The following is a 21,819-nucleotide window of genomic DNA, read 5'->3' as shown; positions in this document are numbered from 1 at the left end:
AAATAACAATTTGTTCTTAACTGACTTGTCTAGTTTAAATAAAGATTACACATGTTTTGGAGGACGGATAACTTGGCCTTCTCTCCCGAGTCCGTTGGGGAGTTGCAGCGTTTTCACGAAATTGGGGAGAAAAATTGGGTACTTTTTTTGTTTTGACTAATTAGTGGAAAAAAAGATTCAGAATTGAGCTGCCTGTTTGAACACAGCCTAAGTGGATCTCAACCCTGATACAAACCCTATCCTCCATATGTGATCTCTGTCTGGATGCTCAGATCAGATTCTTTTGATCTGTTTTTATTTCACGACCTGCCATTATCATGACAACCACCCCGACATTTGGTGATTTGAAATGAACATGGCGTCTGTTTGTTACGTCAGAGGCTACGTCAGTGAAAATGCGCACATCTAATATGGGTCAGATGTAAAACTGAGTGTGGACAGTCAGTAAAAAAAGATCAGATATAGAAAGAAAATCAGATGTTTGGTTCTTAGAGGAGTAGTTGTGTAACTAGGGAGGCTTTTGAATGGCTACTTCAACACAGCTGTTGCGAAACGAGATACCGGGCGGATTCGATTATGCTGAGCCGCGGGGCACCGGTCTATGGCAATAATCTGCACAGCTCGAGCATGTCCACAATGTAGCATTTTGCATCAGCTAGAAACACGCATCCCTTTTCCATTAAATATATGTTCTAATTTTCGGAAGGCAGATGAAGCGTTTTTTCAAAAGCAATCACTTTTGCATGTGCAAATACTGTTAACTCCACGTGCTAAATACGTCACTTTTTGTTTTGAGCCGATTTAGTCGTGGGCTTTGAACAGGGCAACTGGCTCAGCCCGGTTCCAAAAGGAATGAAATCAACTTTCTCCCGGTTGAAAACACGCTTACCCGGGCCAGATGAATCGAATCGCCTCATTGGTCTAGATGTATGTTCGTTCCATAGTAGGTCCATACTAGTTTAAAAGACTTTGGTGCAGCCTGTTAACACTAAACTCGTGAGTTGCGTCAACCAGGCTAGCAGTCTTCATATATAATATTGGCAACGTTTTGCCATGCGTTTTGTATGAAATGCCGCGGAAAGAACGGTGCAAGAACCTGGAAACATTTTCCACCAATCGCCAGTCACCAGTTTTGGACATTATCTGACACATGCCAATAATTCTCTAGCTAGGGAGTTGAAATAAGGTAGTGTGAGTCCAAGCAGGTGTCACTGGATAGGCTAACACAAGACGGCCCAGACAAGGTTTCTCTGGTTTGATTAACCAACAGGACACTTGGAAACATGTCGGAGAAACGCCGGTCGCGATGGTATTTCGGTGGACTTTCCTCAAGTGCTGCCGCCTGTATTACACACCCCTTAGATCTGATCAAGGTAAGATATCTAGAGGGAATCTGATCAAGGTAAGACATGTAGAGGAGATCTGATCAAGGCAAGATATTGTAATGAAACATGCAATGAATGAGTGATTCTGTCCCGAAGCCCAGCGCGCAATTGACTTTGCCACTAAAGTATGCTTGATTTGCGGAGTCAATATCTGCATTTATAGAGCCCCACAGTGGAGGCGTCATAATACACATAAAAAATAGTTTTTCCACCATGAATTTTTCCCCATGGGGGATTTTAGAATCACTTAAAATAAGTGCTGTGTTTCGTGTCGGTTTACCCTGGCGTAAAGTTACGATAACCATGTAAACCTCTCTCTCGCACAAGGTGACTTTTGTCGATATTTTCGCCTCTATTTACTCTCAGATTTGAACATGCTAATTAGCATCAAAGTAGACTTCATGCAAGACTACTAATCCCTACAAGTTTCTGCATGTCTTCTCTAGCTGACACATTTGCTAACAGGTTTTGTATCAATTTAAAACTTGCACAAGACAGTTCACATAATTGTCCATTTAAAGAAATGTAGCCAATTTATTCATTGCAACATTTTGCTAACAATAGACAGTTAATCCAGAGATTCTTACCTTTGTCTCGATTTGTCAGTCTGGTCTAGATCATCATGTTATTTCTAGTTCTTTAAGATAGCCACATTAGCTGCTAAAAAGCATATTCATTTTTTGGGGTGGGTAAATACAGGTGAATGATATTATTATTCATTGACTGTTTTTGATAAAGCTGCGTTTGAATGCCAGAGCATGTGAGTGGACCAACGAGCTATCAGTTTGACTAATTTGACTTCAGATTCTGATGCTTATCCACGTTTCTCCAAACATCACATTTCAAAGTGTTTTTTGACAGCCTGGGTTGCTCCTCCTGCTCAGCATCATTCTTTATTCATTCTAAATGGTTAATTTAAGGGTTAAGGTTTTGGATAGGGTTAAAACATGATATATATTTAAATGTGTGTGTGTGTGTGTGTGTGTGTGTGTATATATATATATATATATATACCACTGGGATTGAACACACAACCTCCTATGCTGAGCACTAAGGAACAACCCCAGATGTCGAAAGCATATCGTTTGGAGCAACGTCAGTAAACATCAAAATCTGAAGTAAAATTTGTAAAATCGTGAGATTTTGTTGGCTCACTTACATGCTCTGGCATCCAAAAGCAGCCCTGCTTTAGGCTATCAAATAGCTGGCTATCAAATAGCTGGCGATAAATAATCATATCAATGGATGGAATCAGTAAATGAATGGCTGCAACAACGGCCCGACGAGCACAACTGGCACTGCATAACAAATGAGGCCTAATTAGACAAAATAACAATTTAAGTCTTTTGAACAAAATAGTAAGTTGTGACTTAGTATCAGGTTTCAGGTTTGAATGACTTAGTAAAAAAAAAAAGATATAATAACTAAGTCGTTCAGACTAGATACTAGAGATACTAAGTCGTCAGACTAGATACTAAGTCGTTCAGACTAGATACTAAGTCGTTCAGACTAGATACTAAGTCGTTCAGACTAGATACTAAGTCGTTCAGACTAGATACTAAGTCGTTCAGACTAGATACTAAGTCGTTCAGACTAGATACTAAGTCGTTCAGACTAGATACTAAGTCGTTCAGACTAGATACTAAGTCGTTCAGACTAGATACTAAGTCGTTCAGACTAGATACTAAGTCGTTCAGACTAGATACTAAGTCTCTACATTTCTTTTCTTCTTCCTTGGCCTTCAGGACAAATGGGCTGAAATTGTACCAATGGTATGATGTTTCTATGAATTAAGCCTAATAGTTCACTTCATCGGCTCTCCTACCTAGCCCAATATTTAATACTAGTGAATTCTACAGTTCACTTTACTGGTTGTAATATTTGTGTTGAGTCTTCTTGATGGTTCCTTATCTCGGTGGTGGAGAAAGTGGGAGTTGGGACTCTGACATCATCACGTCCACTGGTTGTCATGTAAACATTTAGACCTTGGTCTTTGACTGTTGTTGTTCTGTGTGAACTTTGACTTCCAGTTGATGCATTATCAACATCACAATGTAGCTATTTATTCATTTTTAAACAGTAATACTAAAATGTTACATTGACTCCTCTCTACTGTGTCTCTTCCTGGTTTTTGATATCTGTTCTCCTCCAGGTGCACCTCCAGACACAGCACGAGGTGAGGATGAGGATGGTGGGAATGACCATGAGTGTGGTGCAGAGAGAAGGTGTTCTGGCTCTGTACAGTGGCCTCAGCGCCTCCCTCTGCAGACAGGTGGGTAGATACGCACACCACCATCGCCTCCAAGAGCGTTATGTTAAATACACTTCTTGTCATATTCTGTATGTTCTAATGTCTCTATGATCAATAGTCAGTGTCACTAGCATCGAATAGGCCCCGTGATATGCAACTTTTCAGGGAAGTCAAGAACCAATACATGCAGTCAGTTAGGAAAGCAAAGGCTAGCTTTTTCAAACACAGATTTGCATCCTGTAGCTGTAACTCCAAAAGTTTTGGGACACTGGAAAGTCCATGGAGAATAAGAGCACCTCCTCCTCCCAGCTGCCCACTGCACTGAGGCTAGGAAACACTCACTCCCGATTATCGTGGATTTATCGGTGATTTCAATAAGCATTTCTCTATGTCTGGCTGTGCTTTCCTCCTAGCTACCCCAACCCCGGCCAACAGCTCCACACCCCCCGTAGCTACTTGCCCAAGCCTCCCCAGCTTCTCCTTCACCCAAATCCAGATAGCAGATGTTCTGAAAGGGCTGCAAAACCTGAACCTGTACAAATCTAGACAATCTGGACCTTCTTTCTAAAATGATCCGCCGCCATTGTTACATCCCCTACTACCAGTCTGTTCAACCTCTCTTTCGTATCACCCGAGATCTCTAAAGATTGGAAAGCTGTCGCGGTCATCCCCCTCTTCAAAGGGGGTGACACTCTAGACCCAAACTGTTTCAGATCTATATCGATCCTGCCCTGCCTTTTTAAAGTCTTCAAAAGCCAAGTTAACAGATCACTGACCATTTCAAATCCCACCATACCTTCTCTGCTGTGCAATCCGGTTTCCGAGCTGGTCACGGGTGCACCTCAGCCACGCTCAAGGTACTAAGTGATATCATAACCGCCATCGATAAAAGAGTACTGTGCAGCCGTCTTCATCGACCTGGCTAATGCTTTCGAATCTGTCAATCACCGTATTATTATCGGCAGACTCAACAGCCTTGGTTTCTCAAATGACTGCCTCGCCTGGTTCACCAACTACTTCTCAGATAGAGTTCAGTGTGTCAAATCGGAGGGTCTGTTGTCTGGACCTCTGGCAGTCTCTATGGGGGTACCACAGGGTTCAATTCTCGGGCCGACTCTTCTCTATATATATCAACGATGTCGCTCTTGCTGTGGGTGATTCCTTGATCCACTTCTATGCAGGCGACACCATTCTGAATACATCTGGCCCTTCTTTGTACACTGTGTTAACATACCTCCAAACGAGCTTCAATGCCATACAGCACTCCTTCCGTGGCCTCCAACTGCTCTTAAACGCTAGTAAAACTAAATGCATGCTTTCCAACCGATCGCTGCCCGCACCCGCCTGGCCAACTAGCATCACTACACTGGACGGTTCTGACTTAGAATATGTGGACAGCTACAAATACCTAGGTGTCTGGCTAGACTGTAATCTCTCCTTCCAGACTCATATTAACCATCTCCAATCCAAAATGAAATCTAGAATCGGCTTCGCAACAAAGCCTCCTTTCCTCACGCTGCCACACATACCCTCGTAAAACTGACTATCCTACCGATCCTTGACTTCGGCGACGTCATTTACAAAATAGACCACAACATTCTACATCCAATTTGCTGAGTAGTCTATCACAGTGCCATCCGTTTGGTCACCAAAACCCCATATATTACCAACCACTGCGACCTGTATGCTCTCGTCGGCTGGCCCTCGCTACATATTCGTTGCCAGACCCACTGGCTCCATCTATAAGTCTTTGCTAGGTAAAGCTCTGCCTTATCTCAGCTCACTGGTTACCATAACAACACGCACCCGTAGCACGCGCTCCAGCAGGTATATCTCACTGGTCATCCCCAAAGCCAACACATGTTTGGCCGCCTTTCCTTCCAGTTCTCTGCTGCCAATGACTGGAACAAAGTGCAAAAATCCCTGAAATTGGAGACTTCTATCTCCCTGACTAACTTTAAGCATCCGCTATCTGAGCAGCTTACTGATCGCTGTAGCTGTACACAGTCCATCTGTAAATAGCCCATCCAACTACCTACTACATCCCCATATGGGTTTCATTTACTTTTTTTGCTCTTTTGCACACCAGTATTTCTACTTCATCATCTGCACATCTATCACTCCAGTGTTAATTTGCTAAATTGTATTTACTTCCTTACTGTGGCCTATTTATTGCCTTACCTCCTTATGCCATTTGCACACCCTTTATATAGACTTTTTCTATTGTGTTATTGACTGTACGTTTGTTTATTCCATGTGTAACTCTGTGTTGTTTGTGTCGGACTGCTTTGCTTTATCTTGCCCAGGTCGCAGTTGTAAATGAGAACTTGTTCTCAACTGGCCTACCTGGTTAAATAAAGGTGAATTAATCAAATATTATCTCTGCCCCCCAGATGACGTATTCTCTGTCCCGCTTCGCCATCTATGAGACAGTGAGTGATCAGATGAAGGACAGGACCCATGGTCCCATGCCCTTCTACCAGAAGGTCCTTCTGGGGTTGTTTGGAGGTACACACTGTCTTCACACTGTGTTTTAACCACAGTCTGTTGCTACACAGACCTAAACCCAGCTGGCTCTAATGACAACATGATTAGTTCTGTAATGCTCTGTCGTACACCTTTTCACACTACCGAACTGGGCCAAGATTACACATCCACTATAGTTGCTGGAACCGTGCTGGGTGGAACGTATCACAGGAGGCTGCTGAGGGGAGGACGACTCATAATAAAGTCTGGAACGGAGTAAATGGAATAGTATAAAACACCTGGAAAACGGTTTGATATCATTTCACTAATGCCGCTCCAGCCATTACCGCGAGCCTGTCCTCCCCACTGTACAGGTCACCACAATACTGTGTATAAGTCTCTCACCTTTGTCTGTGGATTTATAGTGACCACAGCAGTATGGTTCAGATCTGTCTGTCTGTCTGTAGGATTTGCCGGGGGATTCATTGGGACCCCAGCAGACATGGTTAATGTCAGGTGAGTCAAATCTAGAAATAAGATTACTGAATTGTATATTTTAAGAATTGTATTGCAGTTGTCCATGGTTGATAATGTCCACTAGATGTCAGTGATGACATGCAGTATACAGTGGCTTGTGAAAGTATTCACCCCCCTTGGCATTTTTCCTATTTTGTTGCCTTACAATCTGGAATTAAAATATATTTTTTTGGAGGTTGTATAATTTGATTCACACAACATACCCACCACTTTGAAAATTCGTAATATTTTTTGTGAAATAAATAAGACAAAACACAGAACTTGAGCGTGCATTACTATTCACCCCCAAAGTCAATACTTTGTAGAGCCACGTGTTGCAGCAATTACAGCTGCAAGTCTCTTGGGGTATGTCTCTATAAGCTTGGCACATCTAGCCACTGGGAGTTTTGCTCATTCTTCAAGGCAAAACTGCTCCAGCTCCTTCAAGTTGGATGGGTTCCGCTGGTGTACAGAAATCTTTAAGTCATACCACAGACTTGGCCATTCCAAGACATCTAAATGTTTCCCCTTAAACCACTTGAGTGTTGCTTTAGCAGTATGCTTAGGGTCATTGGCCTGCTGGAAGGTGAACCTCTGTCCCAGTCTCAAATCTCTTGAAGACTGAAACAGGTTTCCCTCAAGAATTTACCTGTCATTCAATTCTGACCAGTTTCCCAGTCCCTGCCGATGAAAAACATACCCACAGCATGATCCTGCCACCACCATGCTTCACTGTGGGGATGGTGTTCTTGGGGTGATGAGAGGTTTGCGCCAGACATAGCGTTTTCCTTGATGGCCAAAAATCAAAATTTTAGTCTCATCTAACCAGAATACCTTCTTCCATAAGTTTGGGGAGTCTCCAACATGCCTTTTGGCGAACACCAAATGTGTTTGCTTATTTTTTTAATTTATTAAGCAATGGCTTTTTTCTGGCTACTCTTCCATAAAGCCCAGCTGTGTGGAGTGCACGGCTTAGTGGTGCTATGGACAGATACTCCAATCTCCGCTGTGGACGTTTGCAGCTCCTTCAGGGTTATCTTTGGTCTCTTTGTTGCCTCTGATTAAAGCCCTCCTTGCCTGGTCCATGAGTTTTGGTGGGCGGCCATCTCTTGGCAGGCTTGTTGTGGTGCCATATCCTTTCCATTTTTTAATAATGGATTTAATGGTGCTCTGTGGGATGTTCAAATTTTCTGATCTTTTTTTATAACCCAACCCTGATCTGTACTTCTCCACTACTTTGTCCCTGACCTGTTTGGAGAGCTCCTTGGTCTTCATGGTGCCCCTTGCTTAGTGGTGTTGCAGACTCTGGGGCCTTTCAGAACAGGTGTATGTACATATACTGAGATCATGTGACACTTAGATTGCATACAGGTGGACTTTATTTAACTAACTATGTGACTTCTGAAGGTAATTGTTTGCAACAGATCTTATTTAGGGGCTTCATAGCAAAGGGGGTGAATACATAAGCAGGCACCACTTCATTTTTTTCCATTTCATTTCACCAATTTTGACTATTTTGTATATTTTCATTTACATGAAATCCAAATAAAAATCCATTTATATTACTACAGGTTGTAATGCAACCAAATAGGAAAAACACCTCAGGGGGATGAATTCTTTTACAAGGCTCTGTATTGTTTTACTCAACCATTCAATAGATCAGGACTGGACAACAGCCTTCAGGGAGACTGGAGTGGTTTCACACTGTTCCCCCATCATCCCTAGCAAACACAGCTGATTAAACTGATTGTGTTTGAAACTGAAGATCATGACTAGTTGATTATTGGAGTCAGATGTGTTAGCTGGGGACAAAATATGACACCAATCAGGCCCCAGAGGACTGGAGATGCCCGTCCTTTCAACTCAGTAAACAAATGTACAGGGCAAAACATTCATGAGTGTGTGTGTGTCCTGAGTGTGTGTGTCCAGTGTGTGTGTGTGTGTGTGTGTCCAGTGTGTGTGTCCAGTGTGTGTGTGTGTGTGTGTGTCCAGTGTGTGTGTGTGTGTGTGTGTGTGTGTCCAGTGTGTGTGTGTGTGTGTGTGTGTGTGTCCAGTGTGTGTGTGTGTCCTGTGTGTGTTTGTGTGTGTGTGTATTTGTCCAGTGTGTGTGTGTCCAGAGTGTGTGTGTGTCCAGAGTTTGTGTGTGTCCAGATTGTGTGTCCAGAGTGTTTGTGTGTGTGTCCAGATTGTGTGTCCAGAGTGTTTGTGTGTGTGTCCAGATTGTGTGTCCAGAGTGTGTGTGTGTGTGTCCAAAATATGACACCAATCAGGCCCCAGAGGACTGGAGTTGCCCGTCCTTTCAACTCAGTAAACAAATGTACAGGGCAAAACATTCATACTTGACACATTCCCCCCCCGATCCAGAATGCAGAATGACGTTAAAGTACCACTAGAACTCAGGAGAAAGTGAGTATGTGAGTTAAGTATAGTAAAGTAATAATATGATAACCTACATAACACTGTTAAGGATCATCTTTGGAGAGATGTTGACCTTCATACGTGTTGTTTTTCTCCATCTCTTCCAGTTATGCTCATGCACTAGATGGACTGTTCCGGGTATGGAAAGAGGGTAAGTAAGGGTTGATTGATGGTGGATCGTTGGGATCAGGGCGAGGTTGAAGTCACTGGACGATTCGAAGGGACGCAGTTGCACTCATGACACAGTATTTCTCCATAGAGGGAATGAAGAAGCTGTTCTCTGGAGCCACAATGGCATCTTCTAGAGGAGCACTGGTCACTGTTGGACAGGTAAGGTCCTATGGTGGGTTTGTGTCTGTGGGGGGGGGGTGTTAACGTGTGTGTCTTTGTCCAAAATAGATTTAGATTTAACTTCTATTTTATTTCTCTGTAGCTGGCCTGTTATGATCAGGCCAAGCAGCTTGTTCTGGGGACTGGAGCCATGCAAGATAACATTCTAACTCACTTCCTGGCCAGCCTCATCGCAGTGAGTGTCCAGTCTACACATTAGAAAGGCAACGAGACGGGCTGTGGGTTAGTGGTGTGGAGACACAGGGGCTGTGGGTTAGTGGTGTGGAGACACAGGGGCTGTGGGTTAGTGGTGTGGAGACACAGGGGCTGTGGGTTAGTGGTGTGGAGACACAGGGGCTGTGGGTTAGTGGTGTGGAGACACAGGGGCTGTGGGTTAGTGGTGTGGAGACACAGGGGCTGTGGGTTAGTGGTGTGGAGACACAGGGGCTGTGGGTTAGTGGTGTGGAGACACAGGGGCTGTGGGTTAGTGGTGTGGAGACACAGGGGCTGTGGGTTAGTGGTGTGGAGACACAGGGGCTGTGGGTTAGTGGTGTGGAGACACAGGGGCTGTGGGTTAGTGGTGTGGAGACACAGGGGCTGTGGGTTAGTGGTGTGGAGAGACACAGGGCTGTGGGTTAGTGGTGTGGAGACACAGGGGCTGTGGGTTAGTGGTGTGGAGACACAGGCTGTGGGTTAGTGGTGTGGAGACACAGGGGCTGTGGGTTAGTGGTGTGGAGACACAGGGGTTGTGGGTTAGTGGTGTGGAGACACAGGGGCTGTGGGTTAGCTGGAGACACAGGGGCTGTGGGTTAGGTGTGGAGACACAGGGGCTGTGGGTTAGTGGTGTGGAGACACAGGGGCTGTGGGTTAGTGGTGTGGAGACACAGGGGCTGTGGGTTAGTGGTGTGGAGACACAGGGGCTGTGGGTTAGTGGTGTGGAGACACAGGGGCTGTGGGTTAGTGGTGTGGAGACACAGGGGCTGTGGGTTAGTGGTGTGGAGACACAGGGGCTGTGGGTTAGTGGTGTGGAGACACAGGGGCTGTGGGTTAGTGGTGTGGAGACACAGGGGCTGTGGGTTAGTGGTGTGGAGACACAGGGGCTGTGGGTTAGTGGTGTGGAGACACAGGGGCTGTGGGTTAGTGGGGTTAGTGGTGTGACACAGGGGCTGTGGGTTAGTGGTGTGGAGACACAGGGGCTGTGGGTTAGTGGTGTGGAGACTGTGGGTTAGTGGTGTGGAGACACAGGGGCTGTGGGTTAGTGGTGTGGAGACACAGGGGCTGTGGGTTAGTGGTGTGGAGACACAGGGGCTGTGGGTTAGTGGTGTGGAGACACAGGGGCTGTGGGTTAGTGGTGTGGAGACACAGGGGCTGTGGGTTAGTGGTGTGGAGACACAGGGGCTGTGGGTTAGTGGTGTGGAGACACAGGGGCTGTGGGTTAGTGGTGTGGGACACAGGGGCCGTGGGTTAGTGGTGTGTGTGGAGAGACAGGGGCCGTGGGTTAGTGGTGTGGAGACACAGGGGCCGTGGGTTAGTGGTGTGGAGACACAGGGGCCGTGGGTTATTGGTGTGGAGACACAGGGGCCGTGGGTTAGTGGTGTGGAGACACAGGGGCTGTGGGTTAGTGGTGTGGAGACACAGGGGCCGTGGGTTAGTGGTGTGGAGACACAGGGGCCGTGGGTTAGTGGTGTGGAGACACAGGGGCTGTGGGTTAGTGGTGTGGAGACACAGGGGCTGTGGGTTAGTGGTGTGGAGACACAGGGGCTGTGGGTTAGTGGTGTGGAGACACAGGGGCTGTGGGTTAGTGGTGTGGAGACACAGGGGCTGTGGGTTAGTGGTGTGGAGACACAGGGGCTGTGGGTTAGTGGTGTGGAGACACAGGGGCCGTGGGTTAGGGGCTGTGGGTTAGTGGTGTGGAGACAGGGGCTGTGGGTTAGTGGTGTGGAGACACAGGGGCTGTGGGTTAGTGGTGTGGAGACACAGGGGCTGTGGGTTAGTGGTGTGGAGACACAGGGGCTGTGGGTTAGTGGTGTGGAGACAGGGGCTGTGGGTTAGTGGTGTGGAGACACAGGGGCTGTGGGTTAGTGGTGTGGAGACACAGGGGCTGTGGGTTAGTGGTGTGGAGACACAGGGGCTGTGGGTTAGTGGTGTGGAGACAGGAGCTGTGGGTTAGTGGTGTGGAGAGACAGGAGCTGTGGGTTAGTGGTGTGGAGAGACAGGAGCTGTGGGTTAGTGGTGTGGAGAGACAGGAGCTGTGGGTTAGTGGTGTGGAGAGACAGGAGCTGTGGGTTAGTGGTGTGGAGAGACAGGAGCTGTGGGTTAGTGGTGTGTGGAGAGACAGGGGTTGTGGGTTAGTGGTGTGTGGAGAGACAGGGGCTGTGGGTTAGTGGTGTGTGGAGAGACAGGAGCTGTGGGTTAGTGGTGTGTGGAGAGACAGGAGCTGTGGGTTAATGGTGTGGAGACAGGAGCTGTGGGTTAGAGACAGGAGCTGTGGGTTAGTGGTGTGGAGGAGGAGCTGTGGGTTAGTGGTGTGGGAGCTGTGGGTTAGTGGTGTGGTGGAGAGACAGGAGCTGTGGGTTAGTGGTGTGTGGAGAGACAGGAGCTGTGGGTTAGTGGTGTGTGGAGAGACAGGAGCTGTGGGTTAGTGGTGTGTGGAGAGACAGGAGCTGTGGGTTAGTGGTGTGTGGAGAGACAGGGGCTGTGGGTTAGTGGTGTGTGGAGAGACAGGAGCTGTGGGTTAGTGGTGTGGAGAGACAGGAGCTGTGGGTTAGTGGTGTGTGGAGAGACAGGAGGCTGTGGGTTAGTGGTGTGTGGAGAGACAGGGGTTGTGGGTTAGTGGTGTGTGGAGAGACAGGGGCTGTGGGTTAGTGGTGTGTGGAGAGACAGGGGTTGTGGGTTAGTGGTGTGTGGAGAGACAGGGGTTGTGGGTTAGTGGTGTGTGGAGAGACAGGGGTTGTGGGTTAGTGGTGTGTGGAGAGACAGGGGCTGTGGGTTAGTGGAGACACAGGAGCTGTGGGTTAGTGGAGACACAGGAGCTGTGGGTTAGTGGTGTATAATGCCCTCTGCTTCTCTGTGTAGGGAGGCTGTGCCACTGTCCTGTGCCAACCACTCGATGTCTTGAAGACCAGGCTGATGAACTCAAAAGGGGAATATGTGGTAAGTGTGTGTGTGCGTGTGTACTGTAGATCAAGGCTTGTCAGTTCCAGTCCTAGGTATTTGCAGGACTGTAAGCCTAACACTGTACCACCCCTGATACAACTAGTTAAGGGCTAGATGATTCATTGAGTCAGGGGTGTTGCTACAGGGATAGAGTTAACATGTGTATTCACGGTGGGTTCTGACTCCCCAGGACTGAGGACAATGCCGGTGTAGATGTTGTTGAGGGACGGAGGGCAAATGAGGGACGGAGGGCAAATGAGGGACGGAGGGCAAATGAGGGACGGAGGGCAAATGAGGGATGGAGGGCAAATGAGGGTAAATGAGGGACGGAGGGCAAATGAGGGTAAATGAGGGACGGAGGGCAAATGAGGGTAAATGAGGGCAAATGAGGGTAAATGAGGGCAAATGAGGGACGGAGGGCAAATGAGGGTAAATGAGGGATGGAGGGTAAATGAGGGACGGAGGGTAAATGAGGGATGATGGTAAATGAGGGACGGAGGGTAAATGAGGGACAGAGGGTAAATGATGGACGGATGGTAAATGAGGGTAAATGAGGGACGGAGGGTAAATGAGGGACGGAGGGTAAATGAGGGACGGAGGGTAAATGAGGGACGGAGGGCAAATGAGGGACGGAGGGCAAATGAGGACGGATGGTAAATGAGGGTAAATGAGGGACGGAGGGTAAATGAGGGACGGATGGTAAATGAGGGTGAGGGACGGGGGGTAAATGAGGGACGGAGGGTAAATGAGGGTAAATGAGGGACGGAGGGCAAATGAGGGACGGAGGGACGGAGGGTAAATGAGGGATGGATGGTAAATGAGGGCGGAGGGACGTAAATGAGGGACGGAGGGTAAATGAGGGACGGAGGGTAAATGAGGGTAAATGAGGGACGGAGGGCAAATGAGGGACGGAGGGACGGAGGGTAAATGAGGGATGGATGGTAAATGAGGGCAAATGAGGGACGGAGGGACGGAGGGTAAATGAGGGATGGAGGGTAAATGAGGGTAAATGAGGGATGGAGGGTAAATTAGGGTAAATGAGGGACGGAGGGTAAATGAGGGACGGAGGGTAAATGAGGGACGGAGGGCAAATGAGGGACGGAGGGTAAATGAGGGATGATGGAGGGTAAATGAGGGATGGAGGGTAAATGAGGGTAAATGAGGGACGGAAAGGGTAAATGAGGGACGGAGGGTAAATGAGGGTAAATGAGGGATGGAGGGTAAATGAGGGTAAATGAGGGACGGAGGGTAAATGAGGGACGGAGGGCAAATGAGGGCCGGAGGGACAGAGGGTAAATGAGGGTAAATGAGGGACGGAGGGTAAATGAGGGATGGATGGTAAATGAGGGCAAATGAGGGACGGAGGGTAAATGAGGGATGGAGGGTAAATGAGGGATGGAGGGTAAATGAGGGATGGAGGGTAAATGAGGGACGGAGGGTAAATGAGGGACGGAGGGTAAATGAGGGACAAAGGGTGAGGGACGGAGGGCAAATGAGGGATGGAGGGTAAATGAGGGTAAATGAGGGATGGAGGTAAATGAGGGATGGAGGGTGGTAAATGAGGGATGAGGGACGGAGGGTAAATGAGGGACGGAGGGTAAATGAGGGTAAATGAGGGATGGAGGGCAAATGAGGGACGGAGGGCAAATGAGGGACGGAGGGACAAAATGAGGGACGGAGGGTAAATGAGGGTAAATGAGGATGGAGGGTCAATGAGGGAAATGAGGGATGGAGGGTAAATGAGGGACAAATGAGAGGGCAAATGAGGGAATGGATGGTAAATGAGGGAAATGAGGGATGGGTAAATGAGGAATGGATGGTAAATGAGGAATGGATGGTAAATGAGGGATGGAGGGTAAATGAGGGTAAATGAGGGATGGAGGGTAAATGAGGGTAAAATGAGGGACGGAGGGCAAATGAGGGACGGAGGGCAAATGAGGGACGGAGGGCAAATGAGGGACGGAGGGCAAATGAGGGACGGAGGGTAAATGAGGGATGGAGGGTAATGAGGGATGGGGGTAAATGAGGGATGGAGGTTAAATGAGGGATGGAGGGTAAATTGAGGGTAAATGAGGGACGGAGGGTAAATGAGGGACGGAGGGTAAATGAGGGTAAATGAGGGATGGAGGGTAAATGAGGGACGGAGGGCAAATGAGGGACGGAGGGAAATGAGGGTAAATGAGGGACGGAGGGTAAATGAGGAGGGTAAATGAGGGACGGAGGATAAATGAGGGACGGAGGGTAAATGAGGGACGGAGGGTAAATGAGGGATGGAGGGTAAATGAGGGTAAATGAGGGATGGAGGGTAAATGAGGAATGGAGGGTAAATGAGGGTAAATGAGGATGGAGGGTAAATGAGGGACGGAGGGCAAATGAGGGCCGGAGGGAAGAGGGTGAGGGTAAATGAGGGACGGAGGGTAAATGAGGATAAATGAGGGACGGAGGGTAAATGAGGGACGGAGGGTAAATGAGGGATGGATGGTAAATGAGGGTAAATGAGGGATGGAGGGTAAATGAGGAATGGATGGTAAATGAGGGTAAATGAGGAATGGATGGTAAATGAGGAATGGATGGTAAATGAGGGTAAATGAGGGATGGAGGGTAAATGAGGGTAAATGAGGGATGGAGGGTAAATGAGGGATGGAGGGTAAATGAGGGCAAATGAGGGACGGAGGGCAAATGAGGAATGGATGGTAAATGAGGGTAAATGAGGGATGGAGGGTAAATGAGGAATGGATGGTAAATGAGGGTAAATGAGGAATGGATGGTAAATGAGGAATGGATGGTAAATGAGGGTAAATGAGGGATGGAGGGTAAATGAGGGACGGAGGGTAAATGAGGGTAAATGAGGGATGGAGGGTAAATGAGGGATGGAGGGTAAATGAGGGACGGAGGGTAAATGAGGGTAAATGAGGGATGGATGGTAAATGAGGGATGGATGGTAAATGAGGGCAAATGAGGGACGGAGGGCAAATGAGGGACGGAGGGCAAATGAGGGTAAATGAGGGACGGAGGGTAAATGAGGGACGGAGGGTAAATGAGGGACGGAGGGTAAATGAGGGCAAATGAGGGACGGAGGGCAAATGAGGGTAAATGAGGGACGAAGGGTAAATGAGGGACGGAGGGTAAATGAGGGACGGAGGGTAAATGAGGGCAAATGAGGGACGGAGGGTAAATGAGGAACGGCGGGGAAATGAGGGTAAATGAGGGACGGAGGTATGGAGGGAGTTAGAAATGGGTTGTTTTCAACCATCAACCATGAGCTGCTTTAAGAAGCGTCTTTTGTTGTCTTGGATTGTGTTTCTTCTGTTCCAGGGCCTGTTACACTGTGTGAGAGATACAGCTAAACTGGGGCCCAATGCCTTCTACAAGGTAACTGTTGTTTAATATCATTGACAATGAAGTAGCGTAGTTGACATGGCCTTAAACCAGCGGTGTTCAACCCTTTCTCCTTGAGAGCCATCCTCCTGCAGGATGTTGTTCTTTTGTTAATTTAACACCTGGTTCTGCTTGCCAGCTGGAGCTTATAGGGATAATACAAATCAGGAAACTCCTGTCAGTTTGGTGTCTTCTCTCAGTGGATAAAATAACTATTTTCACCACGACTTGACTTCAAAGTGGTCCGTCTGTGAAATCAGGCAATTTTACAGCGAACTAGCGAATACACGTGCTGACATTGACTTTGTTATTATTGTGTGTGTAGCTACATAGCTAGCTACCTAGCCAGCCCAGAGAGAGAGAGCATTGCATTGTGGGTTTTGTATTCGACTTGAGCTGCAACCGATTTCCACAAAGATTTTAATGTTGCTACCAAGCTTGTTATAACGACAAAATGAAACTTTTGTTTACAATAAATATTGTTCTCATTATTGAACACTGTAAATCATAGGATTTGGTGTTTTTTTGGTAGATTATTTGCGTTAGCTTCGAGAGAAGTGTGTTCGGGACAAACTGAAAGTATACAAAGCATGTAAATGTTTAAATCAAACTATTATATTAATCTGACTATTCACAATAATCATATTATTGTGTGCCTACTCATGTGCCGGCCGTGTTCCTATTGGTCAGTCACCGGGATTGGCTCGTGACACCAGCCACACTGCACGATAAAGAACTTTGTCGGCGCTTACGACCGCACGTAGTGGTACTGAATCAGCAGACCTAGACCCTGTCACACTGAACGAGCCAAGACCTAGTGGTACTGAATCAGCAGACCTAGACCCTGTCACACTGAACGAGCCAAGACCTAGTGGTACTGAATCAGCAGACCTAGACCCTGTCACCTAGTGGTACTGAATCAGCAGACCTGACCCTGTCACACTGAACGAGCCAAGACCTAGTGGTACTGAATCAGCAGACCTAGACCCTGTCACGCTGAACGAGCCAAGACCTAGTGGTACTGAATCAGCAGACCTAGACCCTGTCACGCTGAACGAGCCAAGACCTAGTGGTACTGAATCAGCAGACCTAGACCCTGTCACGCTGAACGAGCCAAGACCTAGTGGTACTGAATCAGCAGACCTAGACCCTGTCACGCTGAACGAGCCAAGACCTAGTGGTACTGAATCCGCAGACCTAGACCCTGTCACACTGAACGAGCCAAGACCTAGTGGTACTGAATCCGCAGACCTAGACCCTGTCACACTGAAAGAGCCAAGACCTAGTGGTACTGAATCCGCAGACCTAGACCCTGTCACGCTGAACGAGCCAAGACATCCGACAATCGTTTACCGCCGAAGAATTTGCCCACGACGTGAACATTTTTGTATGAAACGGCTGCAATCGCACAGTCTGTGGTGGGGTTTATGACATTGACTGACCTGAATCAGGAGTGTCACAGCAAAGACTGGAGACAAAGCCCTTATAACACCCAGTCCTCTCTAGGAGGAGAGCTGGTCTCTACATTAAACACAATGCTCAGCTTGAAAAAACACACATAGTGCATCACTTTAATTCTACCTGCCATACAGACTGGTAAACTTATGGTCTCTCTCCTCTTTAGGGTCTGGTTCCAGCAGGGATCCGTCTCATCCCTCACACGGTCCTCACGTTCATCTTCCTGGAGCAGCTCAGAACCTGCTGCGGCATCAGGATCGTCACCTGAGAGGGGTCAGGGGTCACCACCTGATCAGCTATTGAGTAGTCTGAAATGTGACCTCTGTGTCAGGACTGCCAGGCCACGCCCATTCCCTTTGTTCCCTGTTCTGTTCTATGTGAGCAGGAAACTTTAATCCACCTGCAACCTCCCCCATCCTAAACCCCACCTTCTGGATACAGACTAGTGACTGACTGAAGGGGGGTTCTGGATACAGACTAGTGACTGACTGGATGGGGGTTTCTGGATACAGACTAGTGACTGACTGACGGGGGGGGGTTCTGGATACAGACTAGTGACTGACTGACTGGGGGGGGGTTCTGGATACAGACCAGTGACTGACTGACGGGGGGGGTTCTGGATACAGACCAGTGACTGACTGACGGGGGGGGTTCTGGATACAGACTAGTGACTGACTGACGGGGGGGTTCTGACTGACTGACTGACTGACGGGGTTCTGGATACAGACTAGTGACTGACTGACGGGGGGGTTCTGGATACAGACTAGTGACTGACTGACGGGGGGTTCTGGATACAGACTAGTGACTGACTGACGGGGGGGTTCTGGATACAGACTGAGTGACTGACTGACGGGGGGGGTTCTGGATACAGACTAGTGACTGACTGACGGGGGGGTTCTGGATACAGACTAGTGACTGACTGACGGGGGGTTCTGGATACAGACTAGTGACTGACTGACTGGGGGGGGGTTCTGGATACAGACTAGTGACTGACTGACGGGGGGGGTTCTGGATACAGACTAGTGACTGACTGATACGGGGGGGGGGTTCTGGATACAGACTAGTGACTGACTGACGGGGGGTTCTGGATACAGACTGAGTGACTGACTGACGGGGGTTCTGGATACAGACTAGTGACTGACTGAAGGGGGGGGTTCTGGATACAGACTAGTGACTGACTGAAGGGGGGTTCTGGATACAGACTAGTGACTGACTGAAGGGGGGTTCTGGATACAGACTAGTGACTGACTGAAGGGGGGTTCTGGATACAGACTAGTGACTGACTGAAGGGGGGTTCTGGATACAGACTAGTGACTGACTGAAGGGGGTTCTGGATACAGACTAGTGACTGACTGACGGGGGTTCTGGATACAGACTGACTGAAGGGGGGTTCTGGAGTGACTGACTGAAGGGGGTTCTGGATACAGCCTAGTGACTGACTGGATGGGGGTTCTGGATACAGACTAGTGACTGACTGAAGGGGGAGTTCTGGATACAGACTAGTGACTGACTGAAGGAGGGGTTCTGGATACAGCCTAGTGACTGACTGAAGGTGGAGGAGGAGGGGGGTTCTGGATACAGACTAGTGACTGACTGAAGGAGGATACAGGAGTGACTGACTGGGGGTTCTGGATACAGACTAGTGACTGACTGAAGGGGTTCTGGATACAGACTTCTGGATACAGACTAGTGACTGACTGAAGGGGGGGTTCTGGATACAGACTAGTGACTGACTGAAGGGGGGTTCTGGATACAGACTAGTGACTGACTGAAGGAGGGGTTCTGGATACAGACTAGTGACTGACTGAAGGAGGGGTTCTGGATACAGACTAGTGACTGACTGAAGGGGGGTTCTGGATACAGACTAGTGACTGACTGAATGGGGGTTCTGGATACAGACTAGTGACTGACTGAAGGGGGGTTCTGGATACAGACTAGTGACTGACTGAATGGGGGGTTCTGGATACAGACTAGTGACTGACTGAATGGGGGTTCTGGATACAGACTAGTGACTGACTGAAGGGGGGGATGGTTCTGGATACAGACTAGTGACTGACTAAATGGGGGTTCTGGATACAGACTAGTGACTGACTGAAGGGGGTTTCTGGATACAGACTAGTGACTGACTAAATGGGGGTTCTGGATACAGACTAGTGACTGACTGAAGGGGGGTTGGATACAGACTAGTGACTGACTGAAGGAGGAGGGGTGTTCTGGATACAGACTAGTGACTGACTGAAGGAGGAGGACTGAAGGGGGTTCTGGATACAGACTAGTGACTGACTGAAGGGGGGTTCTGGATACAGACTAGTGACTGACTGAAGGGGGGGGTTCTGGATACAGACTAGTGACTGACTGAATGGGGAGTTCTGGATACAGACTAGTGACTGACTGAATGGGGAGTTCTGGATACAGCCTAGTGACTGACTGAATGGGGGTTCTGGATACAGACTAGTGACTGACTGAAGGGGGTTTCTGGATACAGACTAGTGACTGACTGAATGGGGGTTCTGGATACAGACTAGTGACTGACTGAAGGGGGTGTTCTGGATACAGACTAGTGACTGACTGAATGGGGGTTCTGGATACAGACTAGTGACTGACTGAAGGAGGAGGATACAGGTGACTGACTGAAGGGGGTTCTGGATACAGACTAGTGACTGACTGAAGGGGGGGGTTCTGGATACAGACTAGTGACTGACTGAATGGGGGAGTTCTGGATACAGACTAGTGACTGACTGAATGGGGGAGTTCTGGATACAGCCTAGTTACTGACTGACGGGGGGGTTCTGGATACAGACTAGTAACAGACTACTGACTGACGGGGGGTTCTGGATACAGACTAGTAACTGACTGACGGGGGGTTCTGGATACAGCCTAGTGACTGAGTGAAGGGGGTTCTGGATACAGCCTACTGACTGACTGAAGGGGGGTTCTGGATATAGTGGAATACTATATTGACCAGTGCCCTATTCCCTATGTAGTGCACTACTTTTGACCAGAGCCCAGTGCACTATAGAGGGAATAGACTGCCATTTGGGATACCGATTTAAGTAATCCATCTGAACATGGAACAGCCTCTGTAGAATGAACTTTGACCCACAAGTCTTTAGTTATGGTAATGGCTGCTAGAGGGCGCTGTTACACTGTGGTTATGATGTAGGCCTACTCTGCAGACGTCCACGGCCGCTGTACCAGGTCTTAACGTGTATAAGTGGGTTGGTTGTATGGGAGCGTGCCACTTAATGTGGAGTTTATTGTTATTCACGCCACCGCTGAAGGTCCATATGTTTTTTTGTATTGTAGATGACATATTTTACATTGATGATGGCTACTTCCTGTTTCATTGACTGTCAAAACGACAACAGCAGGAAGAATGTTTCATTGGGCTAATGAATGGACTGATGAATAAATGATTACCTGTATAGTGATCAATACCAATATGTCAATAAATATGCTTGTTACAGAGATGATTTAATGTCTGCCTCCCTCCTGCCTGCCTCTGTTCTATATGGTAATAGATTTCCCTCTCGTATTCAGTGACTGTATAAGTCTCCCACAAGGTTAGGTGTCTGGCTGCGTTTTAATGTTCTCTGTTTTACATTACCCACTGATGTCATTTCATAGTTCTCCAACTCTTTCAAACACTGGCATCTCTGGACTGGATCAACACTTCAGTGACGGACAGCTTGCAACACCTAGTTACCTGTATAGTCAAGTCCCTTTAATTTCTCTTGTTGTTATAATAAATGTTAGAGAGCTTCAGAGATGATTTTCAAACTTGATGCTGAATGTTGTGGTTCTAGTTCCTTTTCTGCCAACATTCACAGCTGTTAGACAGTGTTCTAATTCCTGTGTGTGTGTGTGTGTGTGTGTGTGTGTGTGGTGGGGGGGGTCGTCTGGATATGGTTTTGCATGAGTGTGCACTATATAGAGTTCTGCTGTCAGATGGTGTTGATAATTTGCCATCCCACATATTTAACCTGCAGCTCTGCCTCGGTCTAGCTGGCTCTGGGCTTCTTGCCGTACAGGACTATACAAGGCTGACTGAACGTCAAACGCCTGGCTTGGTGCTTCTGCAATGCAGGACTATACAGGGGCTTGAAGACTACACGCTACGGGGCTTGAAGACTACACGCTACGGGGCTTGAGGACTACACGCTACAGGGCTTGAAGACTACACGCGGAGGGGCTATAAGACTACACGCTGCGGGGCTTGAAGACTACACGCTACGGGGCTTGAAGACTACACGCTACGGGGCTTGAAGACTACACGCTGGGGCGGGGCTTGAAGACTACACGCTGCGGGGCTATAAGACTACACGCTACGGGGCTTGAAGACTACACGCTATGGGGCTATAAGACTACACGCTACAGGGGCTAGAAGACTACACGCTACGGGGGCTAGAAGACTACACGCTACGGGGGCTAGAAGACTACACGCTACGGGGCTAGAAGACT

The 21,819-nt window shown here is 48.0% G+C and overlaps 1 protein-coding gene across 2 annotated transcripts; it reads left to right on the top strand.

Annotated features, from left to right (window-relative positions):
- The first annotated feature begins 382 nt into the window (after positions 1 to 382).
- On the top strand, positions 383 to 17,890 carry LOC112267104 (mitochondrial dicarboxylate carrier-like). 2 transcript variants are annotated; one of them, XM_042313474.1, is made up of 11 exons: positions 386 to 1,373; positions 3,538 to 3,657; positions 6,030 to 6,144; positions 6,570 to 6,618; positions 8,983 to 9,024; positions 9,144 to 9,187; positions 9,296 to 9,366; positions 9,470 to 9,562; positions 12,442 to 12,519; positions 15,838 to 15,894; positions 17,525 to 17,889. In XM_042313474.1, exons 1-11 carry the CDS (start codon positions 1,284 to 1,286, stop codon positions 17,624 to 17,626), a joined length of 861 nt encoding a protein of 286 aa, XP_042169408.1. In that variant the 5' UTR covers positions 386 to 1,283; the 3' UTR covers positions 17,627 to 17,889. The 2 variants fall into 2 exon arrangements, with proteins under 2 accessions (XP_042169409.1, XP_042169408.1); XM_042313475.1 differs by lacking the exon at positions 8,983 to 9,024 and having other exon boundaries at positions 383 to 1,373; positions 17,525 to 17,890.
- Positions 17,891 to 21,819: the final 3,929 nt, after the last annotated feature.

This window comes from Oncorhynchus tshawytscha, unplaced genomic scaffold (assembly GCF_018296145.1).
Source record: "Oncorhynchus tshawytscha isolate Ot180627B unplaced genomic scaffold, Otsh_v2.0 Un_contig_6576_pilon_pilon, whole genome shotgun sequence".
Lineage (NCBI taxonomy): Eukaryota > Metazoa > Chordata > Actinopteri > Salmoniformes > Salmonidae > Oncorhynchus > Oncorhynchus tshawytscha.
This window is presented reverse-complemented; position numbering and strand designations above follow the sequence as displayed.

Bases quoted from the DNA above. Each gene is read 5' to 3' on its own strand.
- LOC112267104 (XM_042313474.1), top strand. From the start codon at position 1,284: ATGTCGGAGAAACGCCGGTCGCGATGGTATTTCGGTGGACTTTCCTCA. The intron at 1,374-3,537 runs GTAAGATATCTA...GTTCTCCTCCAG, and splicing joins ACCCCTTAGATCTGATCAAG to GTGCACCTCCAGACACAGCA. The intron at 6,619-8,982 runs GTGAGTCAAATC...CCCCCGATCCAG, and splicing joins GCAGACATGGTTAATGTCAG to AATGCAGAATGACGTTAAAG.